The 17,959-nt window shown below is 40.4% G+C and overlaps 2 protein-coding genes across 2 annotated transcripts in view; one reads left to right on the top strand and one right to left on the bottom strand.

Annotated features, from left to right (window-relative positions):
• The window catches only part of ERCC6L2 (ERCC excision repair 6 like 2), a 433,149-nt gene that overhangs the window by 74,988 nt on the left and 340,202 nt on the right, over nt 1-17,959 (top strand).
• Nucleotides 1,143-2,059, bottom strand: LOC128649256 (ubiquitin-conjugating enzyme E2 variant 2). The gene has a single exon (XM_053702418.1). It carries the CDS (start codon nt 2,029-2,031, stop codon nt 1,594-1,596), a length of 438 nt encoding a protein of 145 aa, XP_053558393.1. The 5' UTR covers nt 2,032-2,059; the 3' UTR covers nt 1,143-1,593.

Below are 17,959 nucleotides of genomic sequence, written 5' to 3'. Positions count from 1 at the left end.
CATTTTTAGTTCTTTATGAAACATAAAATTACTCAAAAGCAAACTAACTTCCATGCCTTTATGTTGTGAAACCTTTATACGACAGACATACAAAAAAAAAAAAAAAAAAAAAAGGCATTTTGTGTAAAGAAACACAAGGGTGTTTAACAGCCTTCCACTTTGTCCTGTGCCTGAATATACAGGTGTGTGAAACAGATGATTAATATCAACACAATTATGACTGAGATACGCTGTTCTTGCTATCCTCTGATTGAAGTTCCTGCAACACTGAGTGAACCAAATGACACTACACAATATGATTTTCTCTCTTTTGAAAAAAGTATGACTGATAAACCAAGAAAGCCCCCTTGTGGTTGCAAAAAAGAACACACCAGGCAAGTGTGCCTTTTCAGCATAGGATCAATATTATTTTAAGTAACTTGGTTTTGTGGAATCACTTCTATATTAAAACAATGTCATGTTTCACTAACCAATTAAATTAAAATACAAAATCAAGTTTACTAGCTAAAAAGAAAAAAAATAAATAACAACAAATTGATATTTAAATACAAGATGACACATCCAGAGTTGTAGGTGAGTGAAACATGCTAAAAAACCCTTTGACTGTGTAGGAGCAGGCATTCTGACATAATAAATGCTTATGTTTGAATGTTTACTGTATATTTTGTGTTCCTTAAAAGGAATTGATGTACTCGTCAGTTTATTACCTCCAGTCCATGTTTACACCTAGATAATGTATATCTACATGTAACAAATGTAATGACTGTACTGCTTAAGCCAATATGAGCACAGACACTTGCTCCCAAAAGCTACTTCTTGCCAATTATCTAGATACAGCACTGTGTTGATCTCTCCCTAGGCAAAGACCAGCCTTGAGAACCTGCTACTACAGTAAACACATTTAGGTGATTAAAAAAAAAGTGTGTTTGCGTGTGTGCATAGTCTGTGAATGATACACAATGGACTGGAAGTGACCAATTTAGGTTAATGCATCATTTTGGAGCTTTCATGAATAAATTGTTCTGAAGTATATTTAAAATAAAGATAGTGAAGAGCAGAAAATGTAAGCAATAAGATTGTTGTAAGAACAATCCCATGTTCAACAGGCCTCTATTTATAATTGGCTACATCTCAAAGTATAATAAAGTAAACAGAGGGACTTTATTTTTCAGTTAATATCAGAACATGAACTGCTGCTCTTTAGAAATGCCCATGTGTAAATACTCTGTGAAAGACAATCCCTATTATAATATGAATTTGCAACCCCTTCACCCCTGACTCTATTTTTTTATACTTGTATCTGTGTCTTGGGGACACAGTATAGTCAGGTTGCAATAAGAGTTGTAGACTTAGTAACAGATGTATAAAGAATCCATGATGAACAGCCATTCAATAAGTCTTCATAACTGGTGGACACGTTCTGACATAGAATGAGTCATGTGCAAATTGTGCCAAAAGAGGCTGGTCAGGGTTGAAAGGGTTAACCCTCTCAAAGTGGAAGAGGCATGCAACTTTAAACATTACAAGCCCCTATAAAATTTGTGTGTGTTGGGAGGGGGCTAAGGAAGAAGAATGGACATTTTCCTTTGTTAATTAATTATTGTAAGATTGTCCTTCTGGAGGTTGTGGAAGCTTCATATTTTCTTTGGCCATCATCAGGCGTCTAAGTTCCTGAAGAACAACTTTAATGCTATAAGAATTTTGCCACTTAGATAAAACAGGTATGCTTCGTGTATCCACCACTCCATTTGAATTATTTATTCCATTCATATTCATTTTTGTTACAAATCTAACTGTTGGAGGGGCTTCTGGATATTTAGGTCCACATTCTATTTTCAAGCTGTAAATTCTATTTTCAAAGTTTGTCCGGGGTGGCCCAATTATCATTCCTGTCCACCTAGTGAGAGTCATATCTTCGTCGTCTTCAAGGCCCCAGCTGACTGTGCCATCTCCTACACCTTTCTGCCCTTCTTCAAGTTCTTCCAATAATCGAAAATTACGAGGAACCTTAATTCCTGTACAAACCGCCATGTTCTCCGCCGCCCTGGACCGGAGCCCACGCACTCGATATTTATAATTGTTTTAAGTAGGGATGCACCAAAATTTTGGTTGCAGAAACATTTTGGCCGAAAATGGCATTGTTTGCCTGTTTTTTTTTTCTTGGTAAAATTATTGTGTAGCATATTATTGTTTTAAGATATTTTTGTCCAATTTTAGTGTTACTTTCAATAAAAGTGTGGGATTTTTTATTGACTCTAATTATGCAAAAAAACCTAAAAATTTTTTTTTTGAAAAAATACATTTTCGGTATCCGTTTCGGTTTTCGGCCAAGTGCATCACGGATTTTCGGATTCGGTTTCGGTCCAGAATTTCCATTTCGGTGCATCACTACTGCCAATCAATATTCTGGAACTGAGTGCAATATTCAATGCGCTTAAGGCATGGCCTCAGTTGGCTTTGGCCAAATTCATAAGATTCCAGTCGGACAATATCACGACTGTAGCATATATCAATCATCAAGGGGGAACAAGGAGTTCTCTAGCGATGATAGAGGTTTCAAAGATAATCCGATGGGCGGAGGCTCACTCTTGCCATCTATCAGCAATCTATATCCCAGGAGTAGAGAACTGGGAAACGGATTTTCTGAGTTGTCAGACTTTTCATCCAGGGGAGTGGGAACTCCATCCGGAGGTGTTTGCATCATTGATTCATCAATGGGGCACACCGGAATTGGAACTGATGGCATCTCGTCAGAATGCCAAACTTCCTCGTTACGGGTCCAGATTAAGGGATCCCCAAGCTGTACTGATAGATGCTCTAGCAGTACCTTGGTCGTTCAACCTGGCTTATGTGTTTCCACCATTTCCTCTCCTGCCTCGTGTGATTGCAAGAATCAAACAGGAGAGAGCTTCGGTGATTCTAATAGCGCCTGCATGGCCACGCAGGACTTGGTATTCGGATCTAGTGGACATGTCCTCTCTGTCACCGTGGAAACTTCCATTGAGACGGGAACTTCTCATTCGAGGTCCATTCCAACATCCAAATCTAAATTCTCTTCAGCTAACTGCCTGGAGATTGAACGCTTGATTTTATCTAAGCGGGGATTCTCTGAGTCGGTCATTGATACTTTGATTCAGGCTCGAAAGCCTGTCACTAGAAAGATTTACCATAAGATATGGCGTAAATATCTTTATTGGTGCGAATCCAAGGGCCACTCATGGAGTAGGGTTAGGATTCCTAGGATTTTGTCCTTTCTCCAAGAAGGATTGGAGAAGGGATTATCAGCTAGTTCCTTAAAGGGACACATTTCTGCTTTCTCAATTTTACTACACAAGCGTCTGGCGGATGTCCCAGACGTTCAGTCTTTTTGTCAGGCTTTAATCAGAATCAAGCCTTTGTTTAAACCTATTGCTCCACCATGGAGTTTGAATTTAGTTCTCAATGTTCTTCAAGGGGTTCCGTTTGAACCCATGCATTCCATAGATATTAAGCTTTTATCTTGGAAAGTTTTGTTCTTAGTTGCTATCTCTTCTGCTCGAAGAGTTTCTGAGCTTTCTGCGTTACAATGTGATTCGCCTTATCTTATATTCCATTCTGATAAGGTGGTTCTGCATACTAAACCTGGATTCCTTCATAAGGTTGTTTCAAATAAGAATATTAATCAGGAAATTGTTGTTCCTTCCTTGTGTCCTAATCCTTCGTCTAAGAAGGAACGTCTGTTACATAATTTGGACGTGATTCGTGCCTTGAAGTTTTACTTACAAGCGACCAAGGATTTCCGTCAACTATATTTTCTCTATTCATTGTTTATTCTTCAAAGCATAGGGGTCAAAAAGCTACGGCTACCTCTCTTTCTTTTTGGCTGAAAAGCATCATCCGCCTGGCATACGAGACTGCTGGACAGCAGCCTCCTGAAAAAATTACGGCTCATTCTACTAGAGCGATAAATCTGTTGAACAGATTTGTAAGGCTGTGACTTGGTCCTCCCTTCATACTTTTTCCAAATTTTACAAATTTGAAACTTTTGCTTTTTCGGAGGCTATTTTTGGGAGAAAGGTTCTTCAAGCAGTGGTGCCTTCCGTTTAGGTATCTGTCTTGTCCCTCCCGTTCATCCGTATCCTGTTGCTTTGGTATTGTATCCCACAAGTAAGGATGAATCCGTGGACTCGTCGTATTTTGTAGAAGAAAAGGAAATTTATGCTTACCTGATAAATTGATTTCTTCTACGATACGGCCCGCCCTGTCTTTTTAAGACAGAATTTATTTTATTTTCAAAACTTCAGTCACCTCTGCACCTTTTAGCTTTTCCTTTCTCTTCCTATACCTTCGGTCGAATGACTGGGGGTGTAGAGAAGGGAGGAGCTATATATACAGATCTGCTGTGGTGCTCTTTGCCACTTCCTGTTAGCAGGAGGATAATATCCCACAAGTAAGGATGCATCCGTGGACTCGTCATATCGTAGAAGAAATCAATTTATCAGGTAAGCATAAATTTCCTTTTTGATGCTCCCTTACCTCTGTAGAGGTCTCTATTCACAGAAGGATTCTACAGGTGATAGTGCATAGGGTTTAGGTAACTTCCTTGCCTATTATCCCGCCCCTTTTTGATGTTGGACTCCACAGCTTGGGCATAGATTCCCATTTGTAAGAATATGATTTTTTGGACTGAAACTACTATTATAAAGAAAATCTTAACGCTTTGAGATTGAATGCCTAATTCTGATGCGTTGCGGTTTCTCAGATTGGGTCATTGTCTCTATCTTGCAAACTGGGAAACCAGTTTCCCAAACAGGTTTTTTTTGTTGTTGAGGGTTTTCCTGGCATTTCTTTAGGATCTATTAGATTATTTAGTTTCTGCTAGAAGGGATTGTCAGTTAACTCCTTGATGGGCCAATTTTTTTTCCCCAGCTCTTTTGCACAAGAATGTTGTCTTCCTAATGTTTATATGTTTGTTCAAGATTTGGAGAGTAATAGGCCAGTTGCTAGACCTATTCTTCCTCCATGGAATTGTATTTAGTTTTTCTGTTCTCCAAGGTCCTCCCTTTGAACTTATGTTCAGCTTATATTTTAATATTTTGTCCTGGAGATTCTTTCTATTGTCTTTAGACTGTTCTTCTTACCCAGTATGATTTTTCTCCAATATTGTTTTTGCAGAAAATTTTAAACAGGAAATGGTTTGAATCCTCTAGAGAGTTCCATATATTTCTTGAAGCTACTAAGGATCCCAAACAAAGTTGGCTACTCATTCTGAGGAAAACTGTGTTCAGGAAGTAGACCCCACAATTACCTTGACATGTTCATTGTAGATATCTTGTGAATCTTTATGGATAATATTGTTTTCGCAGAAGGCTTAGGAGACACTATCTGCTTTCTTTTTAATTAATTTAGGTACTTTCCCTTGCCCCTTGTCAGCTATGTCAGAATTGTACCATTCTGTTACCCCTAATAATAATGTCATACAGGACTGCCTATTATAATTTATTTTCTGTGGATATATATATATATATATATATATATATATATTTAAATTAGGCCAAAATGACATTGTCAACTTACATGCTCTTTTGTGCTTTTGTGTTTGTCTCTGTTTTCTTAAAGTATATTGGTCTTTTTTTGGGCCGTAAAATGGTTGCCTTGCCAATCTTTAAAGAGACAGTCTAGTCAATAATAAACTTTCATGATTCAGATAGGGCATTTTAAACAACTTTCCAATTCACTTTTATAATCAAATTTGCTTTGTTCTCTTGGTATTATTTGTTGAAAGGTAAAGCTAGGTAGGCTCATGTGCTATTTTCCAAGCCCTTGAAGGCTGCCTCTTATTCAAATGCATTTGACAGTTTTTCACAGCTAGAGGGCATTAGTTATTGTGTGCCATATAGATAATATTGTGCTCACGCCCGTGAAGTTACTTATGAGAGGGCACTGATTGGCTAAAATACAAGTCTGTCAAAAGAAATAAAATAAGGGGGCTGTCTGCAGAGGCTTTGATACAAGGTAATCACAGAGGTAAAAAGTATATTAATATAACCGTGTTGGTTATTCAGAACTGGGAAATGAGTAATATAGGGATTATCTATCTTTTTAATCAATAGAAATTCTGGAGACGACTGTCCCTTTTAACATGTTGATTTGACACATCATACTTGTTCAGGAATCATGATCATCTATGTGAATTCTGAGGGCTATCATATTTTTCTGTTTGCTTAGTTTTGTGATCTAGACTTCCAATGGTCCTTATGGGGATGTGGAACTGCTCATAAATCTGTTGAGATTCATTTGTTGACACTGCATGTAAAGAAAATAAATTATCAGTAAATTTACATTTTGTTTCAATTGTATATTTATTTTTTCTATACTGTGAGAACATTTTATATGATTATGATCATCTTTAAAACTACAATATAGCCTGTAATAAGTTAGATTCTTGCAAGCCTATTACTCTCAATAAATGGTTTAAGTAGGGATGTGTTTCACACTACTACTTTTGTTTTTTTGAAAAAAAAAATGTTTAGTCAATTTGCCTAGTGTAAATAGGTGATATATGGGTGGTTAGTCAGCACTTTGTGATTTAAAGGGACAGTCAACATCTGTGGTAACTTAAGGCTTTACTATAGATCCGGAATAGAAGATGCAGCTACACCGCATCTATGTTGATGGCCTCTAACTGTATTTAAGTAATCACCGAAAATACATAGGCTTATTCCTTGAAAATATGGCTGCCAAACTCCTCCCCCTCCTCCTTCGTCCCCTTCTCTGATGTTTTCAGATGCTCGTTCATTTTTCAAAGGAAGATGGTTCTGTTTGATAATGCGCATGCGCATTATCTTCTGCACGCTCGCAAACCGACCGAGGATGTCATTGTGATTGGAGGATTCAATTAAAAAGAAGGTTTATACATAATAGTGGGGGGAGTTTGGCAGCCATATTTTCAAGGAATAAACCTATGTATTTTCGGTGATTACTCAAATACCATTAGAGCTCATTTACATTGATGCGGTGTAGCTGCATCTTATATTCCGGATCTATGGTATGGCCTTAAGTTACCTCAGGTGTTTACTGTCCCTTTAAGATTTTGAGCCAAGATGATACATTAGTGAAATAAAGGCATTTCCTTTAGAATTGTTTCACAATGTATTTATTTAAAGATATATGTAAACTATTGACTGTAATTGTTATAAGAGGTTAGATAATTTAGTAATGTAAATAGCTTTGTGATAGTTTGATAATCTCAATAATCAGGGACATTGGTATATATGTGCTTTTGTTTGTGTTTTTTGTTACTTATTCATTTTGGATTTACCTGAAATGACCTCTGTTGGCACCAGAGACCTGTGTCGCTTTGTAATAGCCTTCTCTCTGGCGAATAAGTCCTGCTGAAGAGTACAGTGGTTTTCTTGCCAGTTCCTGTGGCCTTTTTCTTCTGGTCAGCCAATCTTTCTCTGTGTGTTCCCTTTGAAGCGGTGCCAGTGCTTTTTACAGTTCATTGCATATGGAGTCATTGTTAGTGCATTTACTTTGTCCTCATAATGCTGATAGCATTTATCTCAGCAACAGAGGATTCAGATGAACCTGTACCAAATAACTGCCCAGCATGTACTATGTTATTGTTCACAAGCATGTGGTCTTGGCAGTGAAGGAATGGGACTCTTTTTAGGTATTAAAACAGTTGGGGGTTTACTTTTTATTTAGCAGTGTTGAAGTTTGCTTTCCAGTGATGCCAGTCTCACGTGTGCCAGTTATTTATTTCTTAGTTTATATTTTTGAGCTACCCTGAAAAATTGCTTGATTAGCACCTTTCTGGATATTTTATTTCTATATCCAATAGGCCCTTTATGCATGTTATCTATCAAAATAGTTACTGTTTTTCATAAACATTGTTTGAATTTCATCTGGTCACTGTAGAGTTTTTCTCGTTTAATGTTCTTCCTCAAAAGCCAAAATGGTAGTACTAAAGATCTATTTGTAGCTTGACATCTAATAAAAGAACATTTGTAGAGAATAATAAAATTCTAAATCTTCAAAGGGAAATTTAGAGAGCTCTAATTTACTAGTATATTTAGAAACCACTGGGCCAACGTCCAAAAGCTAGGATCCCATTTTAACACCTCTTCAAACACTGTTCACCTTGAATACAAATATATAAACAAAGGCATTTTGCAAACATGGAACAAACATAAAAAATTGTAAAATCATTTATTACTAACATAATGTACAGGAGGGCAATTTTGGTCCAGTATAGCAGAAAGTGTTTTTGGATTTCATGTATACATTGGATTTAGTAATGTATTTCAAATTAGGAGACAAGTATGCAGTAATATTGTGGTATCATCAAACTCTTATTAGACGGCAGACATAGATGTTTTGTGTAACATCATATGTAGAATAACCAAAAAGAAGTGCAAGTACAATCCTAGTAGCTACATGAGTTTGTCTTTTCTTGATGCGTAATATCTCTATTGTATTATATGGTTTAAAATCATACTGAATATGTAAATTCTGACTTTGATGCATATGCAAGTTGTTCATATTTTATATATATATATATTTCTTATTTTTTATATATATATTTCTTATATATTATTTATTATTTTTATATGTCAGGATAAAAATTTTTTTGTTTAAAACTACAGTCACCACTGCACCCTATGGTTTCTCCTTTTTCTCCTAACCGTTGGTCGAATGACTGGGGGGGGGCGGAGTGAGGGGGAGCTATATGGACAGCTCTGCTGTGTGCTCTCTTTGCCACTTCCTGTAGGGAATGAGAATATCCCACAAGTAAGGATGAATCCGTGGACTGGATACACCGTAAGAGAAAGTAATTTATCAGGTAAGCATAAATTCTGTTTTCTCTTAGCAATGTGGTGTATGGTTGGTAATGTCTTCGCAGCTGTAGCGTGTGAGGTGAGAGATCTGGGTATATCTGTAGCTCCGTAAATTTACCTGGTAAGGACTACACTCTAGCTAGAGCTCTAAGGATCTTTTCTCTGAACGTGTAATAGTGTAGTCTGGCCACAACATCTCTAGGCTTCCCCTCATCTGCCGACCTGGGCCGGAGTTCTCTATGTACTCTATCAATGAGGGCATCACTTGTCTGTTCAGGGCCCAGTATTTCCTTGAATAGTTCCTGCAGGTATTCTTCCAGGTCCTGAGGGGTGACCGCCTCTGGAATCCCTTTGATCCTAATATTGTTGCAGCGTGAGCGGTCTTCTAGATCCGCAAGTTTAAGCTCGAGATCAGAGATTTGAACTGCCAAACTTTGCGAATAGGCCAGAAGATTGGAGTGGTCTACAGTGAGATCTTCTTGTCTGCGTTCTAGAGCATCTGTGCGTTCTCCAATGAGACCAATATCCCTCTTTAAGTCAGCATGAGACCTCTCAAATTTCTTTGACAGTGAGTCATGATGGGACTTCAACAGTGATTCAATAGAGTCCATCAGATTGTTGGAGCTGCCGTCCATAGCTGGCAGTCTGGACATCTGATGCGAGAGAGATTTGTCAGGCTGATTATCTGAGAGGCTTCCTGTGTCCGAGCATTCATCTTCAGATCTGTCCTGTGTCTGCTTACCCAGGTGTTGGAAATGGTCCACCACTGTTCTCTTTGGCGTGTTGTGCGGTTTTTGCTTCCTTTTTTGAGGTTGAGACATCTTGAAAGAGAGGATAGCGGCTCAGAGCACAGATGATTTTGTTTTATATTGATGAGAACCTGCTTATATTTGGTATGCTACCAGAGTTTCATTGACTGGCGGGGGTGCACACCTTGTGGGGTTAGATTACATGTTGTGGTGCACCAGGGAGTCCCATTAAAAGGAGATAGGAAGAGAAGAGAGGTACACTTCGAGTAAAAGAGGGGCTCAAGTCTCTATGCCTTCTTAGGAAGTCCGTTTATTGCTCTCTCAGGATACAGTAAGCAGGGACTCTTGAGCGTTTGGGCCCCTCTCCTGGGGAGTTGCCCCCTCTGGGCGATGCTGGAAAAAGGTGTCTGGGATATGACCCGCAGGCAAGTGGGCCGGCGGGAAAGGAGGGAGAGGGACCAGTTCTTTGTACCAGTGGGAAAGAGGGGAGACGGAGCCCGTGGAAGGCTTTGTTAAAACTCTCTTTAATGCAGAGGGCATGATATTAGGCCGGGTCAATCTCCTTGTGCAGGTCTTAGGACAGGTGCCAAAAGGCAAACAGAAGATGTGTACTCGTAAGTGCAGTTTCCTGAGACTTTCTGCGAGTCCCTCAGGTGCAGGGACTAAGGGCAGCTGTACAAAATATAGCTTTCAGGATGGGGATAAAGCTGGGGCTTGAGGGGGTCCTGAGCGCCTATGAGCTGAGCCACCCCAGTACCCAGAGTATCCTCCTCCAGTCACTGTAGGCCGGTGTGGGAATAGGAGCCAGTGAGATGGGCAACCAGATAGGAAGGGTGTGTAGGCCCAGGATGGTGGTCACAAGCACTCACTGAGTATTAGGTGGGGGTGGATTGCAAGTGAATGCCTTCACTCAATTTTACATTTGTTGCAGCGCCTACTTAGGTGTATGGGCCCCTCCGCCGTAGTTTGATTTAACAAGTGGGGCAAAAACGTAGGTAATGCAAGGCACTTGAGGGCCTATGGAAGGAGGAGTGGGCCACTACCCAGAGAGGCACAAGGTGGATGGGGGTCCCTCCCGTCAATAAGGCTGTGGATAATGAAGTCCCAAGCTGGGCGATGAATGATGAGGGGGAAGAGTCCCTCCTGCTAGGCCGGGAACAATAGGCCCTAGTCCCCCACGTGAGATTCCCCAGAATCAACCTGTATAACACTGGGTGAAGTTACACTGCAGGGACTCCCGGTGTAAACCCCTTGCCAGGCTTTATTGGGTGGTGTAGTGGAAGCCCTGTTAAGGTATAGTGAGTGGAAGTTTATTATCGGAGCCTGGGGATTAGAGGGAGCGTTCACTGTCACTCAGGTCGGAAGGGCTTAAGATGGCGGCCGTTCGCGCCACTCTATTCCGTGGCGTCTCTGCAAAAGTCTTTGCTGCGGTAAGTAGAATGGCAGCCTTAATTAGGGTCAATGGCTCAGTGAGGCTCTCGTTCTCTATGTAAGGGGCCTAATTTTATCCCCGTAGCTAAAGGTGCTGTCACTGTCGCCACTGATGCGGTGGCTGTTACCTTTGAGAAGCCTTGGTCGGGGATCTATCGCTCCACTTCCTCCTGGATGTAGTAAATTCCCCCAGTGCTTCGGAGCGGTGCCCCGGCTCTCCGAAGCTAGGGAGACTGTAGAAGATGTTGTGCCGCAAGTTCCCTGCGCTACAGCAACCAGCTTTGCTGCGCCGGATCAGTAATCAGATCTCCGTGTAATTTTGCAGCCAAAGTTCTTAGACTGATACAGGACTGGATCCGGTGATCCTATATATAAGTTGGGTACTGTTTTAGCAGAGCTTTTAACTAATTAAATGTCTTTTTAATTAATAACACTGACGGAGCTCCCAACTCGCGCTGCTGCTCAGTTCAGCGGTTAACTCCGCCCCCCTAGAAGATCTTTTTATGATGTGCCCACCACAACTTCCTTGCTGGTCAACATTATTTTCTGATTATAGCCCCTCTGTCTGAATTTTGTCATCATATCAGTCAGTTGTAATTCCCTAAGTCCCTCCGTAGAGTTGTTCCTGGCCACCCTCTTAAATTGAGACCTTGGGAGTGCCTTATTGAGGCTAGGTGGATGGCAGCTGGTGGCATGCAAGATGGAGTTCTTGTCTGTTGGTTTGCTGTAGGTAGTGTTCAAAACCTCTCCACATTTGAAAATTCTTAGGTCAAGAAAGTCAATTGTGTCTTTGTCATACACTAGCTTAAATTTAACAGTAGGATGCACCTTATTCAGTTCCTCAAACCAATCCAGCAGTTGCTCCTCTGTTCCTGTCCATAGGAGGAAAAAGTCGTCAATATACCGCTTGAAAAGTTGTATCCTGTGATCTTTAAACAGTTGAGTAACCTCATTCTCGAATTCTGCCATAAACAGGTTAGCGTATGATGGGGCCATATTCAACCCCATCGCAGTACCTGCAAACTGTAAGTAAAAGGATCTTTAAAAGCGGAAGTAATTGAGCTCCAAACATAGCCTCAGCATTTCACATATGGCATCAGCAGGTGGCCCTACATATGGGTACTTGAGAAATTGTCTTCTTGTGGCCGCTATTCCCTCTTGATGGGGAATGACCGTATACAGGCTGTTCACATCTAGTGTGACCAGCCACGCGTTCTCAGTTAAAGGAGGTAAATCCAAAACAAGTTTTAACATGGATGCTGAATCCAAGAGGAAAGAAGGTATATTGTGGACAATTGGTTGGAGTATGTAATCTATGTCGCTATTGGTTGTAGCAGGGAGCCAACAGCTGACACAATAGGTCTCCCAGGGGGGGCATCTAAGCTCTTATGCACCTTAGGCAGCATGTAAAGAACAGGTGTCCTAGGGAACTTCACAGTCATGTATTCACTGGTGTTTGTATCAATGTAGTTGTTCTTGAGTAACAATTGTATCATTTCATCCAACATAGTTTTGAATTGTTTGCTTGGATCGCCCCGCATTAAGCAATACGTGTCCTTATCCTCTAATTGTCCCATCACTTCTTTTTTGTAATCAGTGTAGTCTTGCAATAGCGACGTACATAGATTACATACTCCAATCAATTGTCCGCAATATACCTTCTTTCCTCTTGGATTCAGCATCCATGTTAAAACTTGTTTTAGATTTACCTCATTTAACTGAGAACTCGTGGCTGGTCACACTAGATGTGACCAGCCTGTATACGGTCATTCCCCGTCAAGAGGGAATAGCGGCCACAAGAAGACAATTACCCAAGTACCCATATGTAGGGCCACCTGCTGATGCCATATGTGAAATGCTGAGGCTATGCTTGGAGCTCAATTACTTCCGCTTTTAAAGATCCTTGATGGGGTCAAATATGGCCCCATCATACACCAACCTGTTTATGGCAGAATTCGAGAATGAGGTTACTCAACTGTTTAAAGATCACAGGATACAACTTTTCAAGCGGTATATTGACAAATTGTTCCTCCTATGGACAGGAACAGAGGAGCAACTGCTGGATTGGTTTGAGGAACTGAATAAGGTGCATCCTACTGTCAAATTTAAGCTAGTGTATGACAAAGACACAATTGACTTTCTTGACCTAAGAATTTTCAAATGTGGAGAGGTTTTGGACACTATCCTCTACAGGAAACCAACAGACAAGAACTCCATCTTGCATGCCACCAGTTGCCATCCACCTAGCCTCAAGAAGGCACTCCCAATGTCTCAATTTAAGAGGGTGGCCAGGAACAACTCTACGGAGGGACTTACAACTGACTGATATGATGACAAAATTCAGACAGAGGGGCTATAATCAGAAAATTCTGTTGACCAGCAAGGAAGCTGTGGTGGGCACATCACAAAAAGATCTTCTATATGGCTCCAGGAATAGAACACTGGAAGATAAACTCAAATTCACCACCACTTACACCAAGGTTTAAAGAGGGGATCACTGATACCCTGAAGAACAATTGGGGACTGTTAACTTCTGACAGTGAACTACCCTTCAAATCAATGCCGCCACCCAGAATTGGGTACCGCAGAGCGACCTCCCTGAGAGATCATCTAATTAAAACGGACCCCAGGGGATGTTACAGCAGTGATACCTGGCTAAAAACTAAAACAGGATGTTTTCGGTGTCTGGGATGCACTACCTGTGGGGGCCTGACAACTGGCAGTTTCTTCAGCCATCCATACTCCACAAAAAAATCAAAATCAGACATAGAGTAACTTGTACCACGAAGTGCATTGTTTACCTTCTACACTGTGTGTGTGGAATGTTTTACGTAGGAAAAATGGTGGATGACCTGAGGACCAGAATGGCCAGCCACCGGTCTGCAATATGTTTAGCATTGGATAAAGGTATGTCGGATCAGCCGGTGGCTCGGCACTTCACTGAGGCTGGGCACAGAGTGACTGATCTTAAGTACATTATTATTGATCACATCCCCCCACTGGCTAGGGGGGTGATAGGGCCAAAACTCTCCTGCAACGAGAATCAAGATGTATTTTCAACCTTGGGACTATGACCCCCGGGGTCTGAATGTCCACCTTGACTGGCACTGTTGTCTGTAAGGGAATTATCTCTCTCTGATGGCCCTGTGCATTATGCTAGTACACAGTTCTGTGTGATATTGTCCTATTCTATACTGACTAAGTTTAACTATGCGCTTATACCTATGGATGTTTGCTCATGTACGGATATTTGGTTAAAAAATAAACACATTAGATGGTCATAAGGTGTTTATATTTCTGTAGGCTATATGTAGTGCCAGTTTGCCTTCTGCTATTATGAAGTATCCCCCTTAACTATTTGTAAGGATATTGTAGGAATACCTTACTAAACATAAAATATATTCCACTCAGTCTCACACCAAACTGCGGTTAAATATTGGATGATATAACCTGGTTTGCTCATAGATCTGAGGGTGACCAGAATTAAGTCATTTAGATGTTAATACTTGTGAAATAAATCACAGAGGTAAGATAGGTCTAAGCTGATAGTTATAGTTTATGAACTGTAGGTTGGATAACAGGAGAGCTGAAAGCAATTCAGTATATATCAGTGTAAACAAGGATATAACTTAAATACACACTGTAACACTTTTCATAAGTTCTGATTCAACAGATGTGAAAGCTTGATGGTAATGCTTTAGCAAAAGGTGTAGTGTGCAACAACTGGAAAAAGCATATTGTACGGCAGAAGCGTTATTCAGATTTGACTGACTGCACAGCAGGAGTCCGGAGTTAGCAGGGAAGCATAAAGTTAGTTTGTTAGACACAAGCAGCATGAGTAGGCAGTGTAGACAGATTAACGTCAGAGATCACACATTACCGTGAAATGGAACCTCCTGCAATTATCCAGATGATAAGGCAGGTTACCGTGAGAGGTATGAGTTGAATCCAATAGAAGATTAGCGTGGGAGCAGCTCTATCTTACCCGGAACATTCAGCAGAGTAAACTGCACATGAAGCCGTTGGGTTCTCCTGTGTCGCTCTGCAGGGGGACGTCACACGCTGCGGCGTATAGTAAAACAGATTCTGTCCATATTTCCCGGAGCTCCGTTAAAGAGATGGGGGTGCCTTACAGAGGAGACAAACAAATAAGTTAGTTGAGTGAATAGCAATAAGGCGTTTGTCATGCAGATTAGGTTCTTTAGAAAGATGCTTGTTTCAGCATACAGGAGCAGGAAAATATCCAACAGGAACACATTACCAAGCACTGGTGGCAGGGTGAGGGCTGGATAAATAGGCTGCAGAAGTCACATGGGAAATGAATTAAAGGGGAAGAAGTGTATGTGCAACTGTTACCTGAAAATGTTCCTAACAGTACACCCCCTCCAAAAGTCCTCCCCCAACTCAAGGTCGGGGTCTGTCAGGATGATGACGATGAAACAAGGAAACAAGCCTGGGAGCCGAAATGTTGGAAGAGGGTTACCAGGAGTCTTTCTCTGGTCTGTAGTCCTTCCAGCGAACCAAATACTGCAGGGTTTGCCGATACATTCTGGAATCAAGAATACTGGCTACCTCAAAACTGGTGTCATCGGGCAGAGGTACGGGATTACAATGTGAGTCAGTTGAAAGACCAGTAGCGCGGAATGGTTTGAGTAGGGAGACATGAAAGGTGGGGTGAATCCTATATGATGAAGGCAGATCTAATGTAATTGCATTGGAGTTGACAATTCTGAGGATTTTGAAAGGACCGATGAACAGATTTCCAAGTTTTTTGCTGGGAATCTGTAGTCTGAGATGTTTGGTGGAGAGCCAGACTGTGACGAACCAAGGTTATCCAACCATGTGCCAGTCAATTATTTGGCACAGAAAGGGTTATCAGAACCCTTCTACTCTCACTAATATGTCATAATCAAGCCACACCAGACCAGCTTGTGATTTAGTTCAGTGGGTGCAAGGGTTAACAACACTCTCTAGTCTGTACTAGACTTAAAAGAAATTCCCAAACTCCCCTTTAATGCCACCCACACTAAACTAACAATACTGCCATCACTTATGATTTATTAAAGGGAAAATCCTAAGGAAAAACCCAGCCTTGCACATTAACTTTCTGAGTACAATTTAGCAGAAAATAACCTAAATTATACAGTTCTAATATTCCAGTCTCTTTCAGTAACGTGGTTCACTTATTAGACAAAGGCCATACTTAATAAAATAATTATTTATTATGCCAAAAATTTTATGCACAATGCATTATTAATAAAACGTTGTTACAAATAAAATTACATATTAGCAAACAGTTTTTCAAAAAATATAAAGAAGAAAATTAGAAACCTTACACTGTACTAGTCTTTGGAATCTGTTACCAGAGATATGGCATGAAGCAATTGGGTCCTTACTCTGTGTTGTCACAGCCTCCCTTGTAAGAATGACATCTCATAGCTGAAAAATAAGATTCTTATACCTATTTTCCATAGATCAGGTTGCCTGACCACACCCTCCTGGGCGGGCTAAGAAACCCCCCTGTCTTTAAACACATATAGGCATTAGACCAATGTCCTTTTATTGACCTCATCAGGATATGGGGGAGAAGCACTGTGGTATCTCTGGAGCTGACAGATTGACTCAGTGCATACACAATAACATTTGGAGGAAGGGTTTTTTAGAAACTATTTATGAGGGGTTCTGGCACATCAAAGAAAACACAAACAAACCCAGTACACCGCTATTTTTAAAAAACAAACAACTGTTTTTAGCTCACAAGCTGAACAGAATTAACCCTTTCTCAGCTGAATCCTGAGGCATTCCTGACACAGACTAATTCACCTGGTTTATAGGCAGGAGGTTTAGATCTTTTCCGGTCATAATATAGTTTTTGCTTAGTTTGGGCTGCTTTTAGAATTTCCTGTAGCAAGGTGAAGGCTTGACTGATACTATTGATAGTATCATTAACAAGAGGTGAAGCAGACTCATCTCGTTGCAGAATGTGATAGGATGGATGGTATCCATAGTTGACATAAAAAGGTGTTAATTTAGTCGAAGTGTTCACTGTATTATTGAAAGAGAATTCCGCAGTAGGAAGAAGCGAAACCCAATTATCTTGTTGATAGTTACAAAAACAACATAAATATTGTTCCAGGTTCTGGTTCGTCCTCTCCATTTGCCCATTGGACTGGGGATGATAGGCCGAAGATAGATGTTGTTCAATACCCAAACTTTTGCAAAGTTGAACCCAAAACCTAGAGGTGAACTGTGAACCCCTATCGGTGGTAACAGAGTCTGGAAGACCATGTAAGCGTACAATATGTTTTAGAAAGAGATCAGCTGTTTCCGAAGCAGTTGGTAAACCATGAAATGGTACAAGGTGTGCCATCTTGGAGAAGAGGTCAACAACGACCAAAATAGTATTGTTATTTAAGGAGGAGGGTAATTCAGCGATAAAGTCCATGGCAATGTGTTTCCAAGTATAGTACTTTTTCACACAACGATCTTGCGATCAAGAAAGAGGAGCACTAGGCAAATTCCAATAAAATAAAACTTAGCTTTTATTTGGCTTTTAGCTCATCTTAAAAACTTTAACAATCAAACAACATTGTAACAGATAGCGTAGCACTCTCTATTGCTTACACGTTTCAGCGATAGCCGTAGTCATAGCATGAGAGATTCACATACAGAGCTTCCTTTTAAAACCCCAATACCTTTTGATTGGATAATTAAAATTTTGAATTCTGACTGCTTGCTATCTGATTGGTTGATATTTCCTGACTATTTCTTACTCTTTTAGGTACTGAACAGGTGTATGTATACCCTGATATTGAGAGGTACAGACAAAGAACAGATAGAAACAGAAGTTTATGTGAAACCAATAAGTGGTAATACACTATTGCATGCAAAAAGCAACCATCCCAAAAGGGTATTCAGTTCTGTAGCTAAAGGACAGTACACTAGATTAAAAGAAAT

The sequence above is a fragment of the Bombina bombina genome, chromosome 2, assembly GCF_027579735.1.
Source record: "Bombina bombina isolate aBomBom1 chromosome 2, aBomBom1.pri, whole genome shotgun sequence".
Lineage (NCBI taxonomy): Eukaryota > Metazoa > Chordata > Amphibia > Anura > Bombinatoridae > Bombina > Bombina bombina.
The sequence above is the reverse complement of the archived record's forward strand: the minus strand, read 5'-3'. Positions and strand labels throughout refer to the sequence as shown.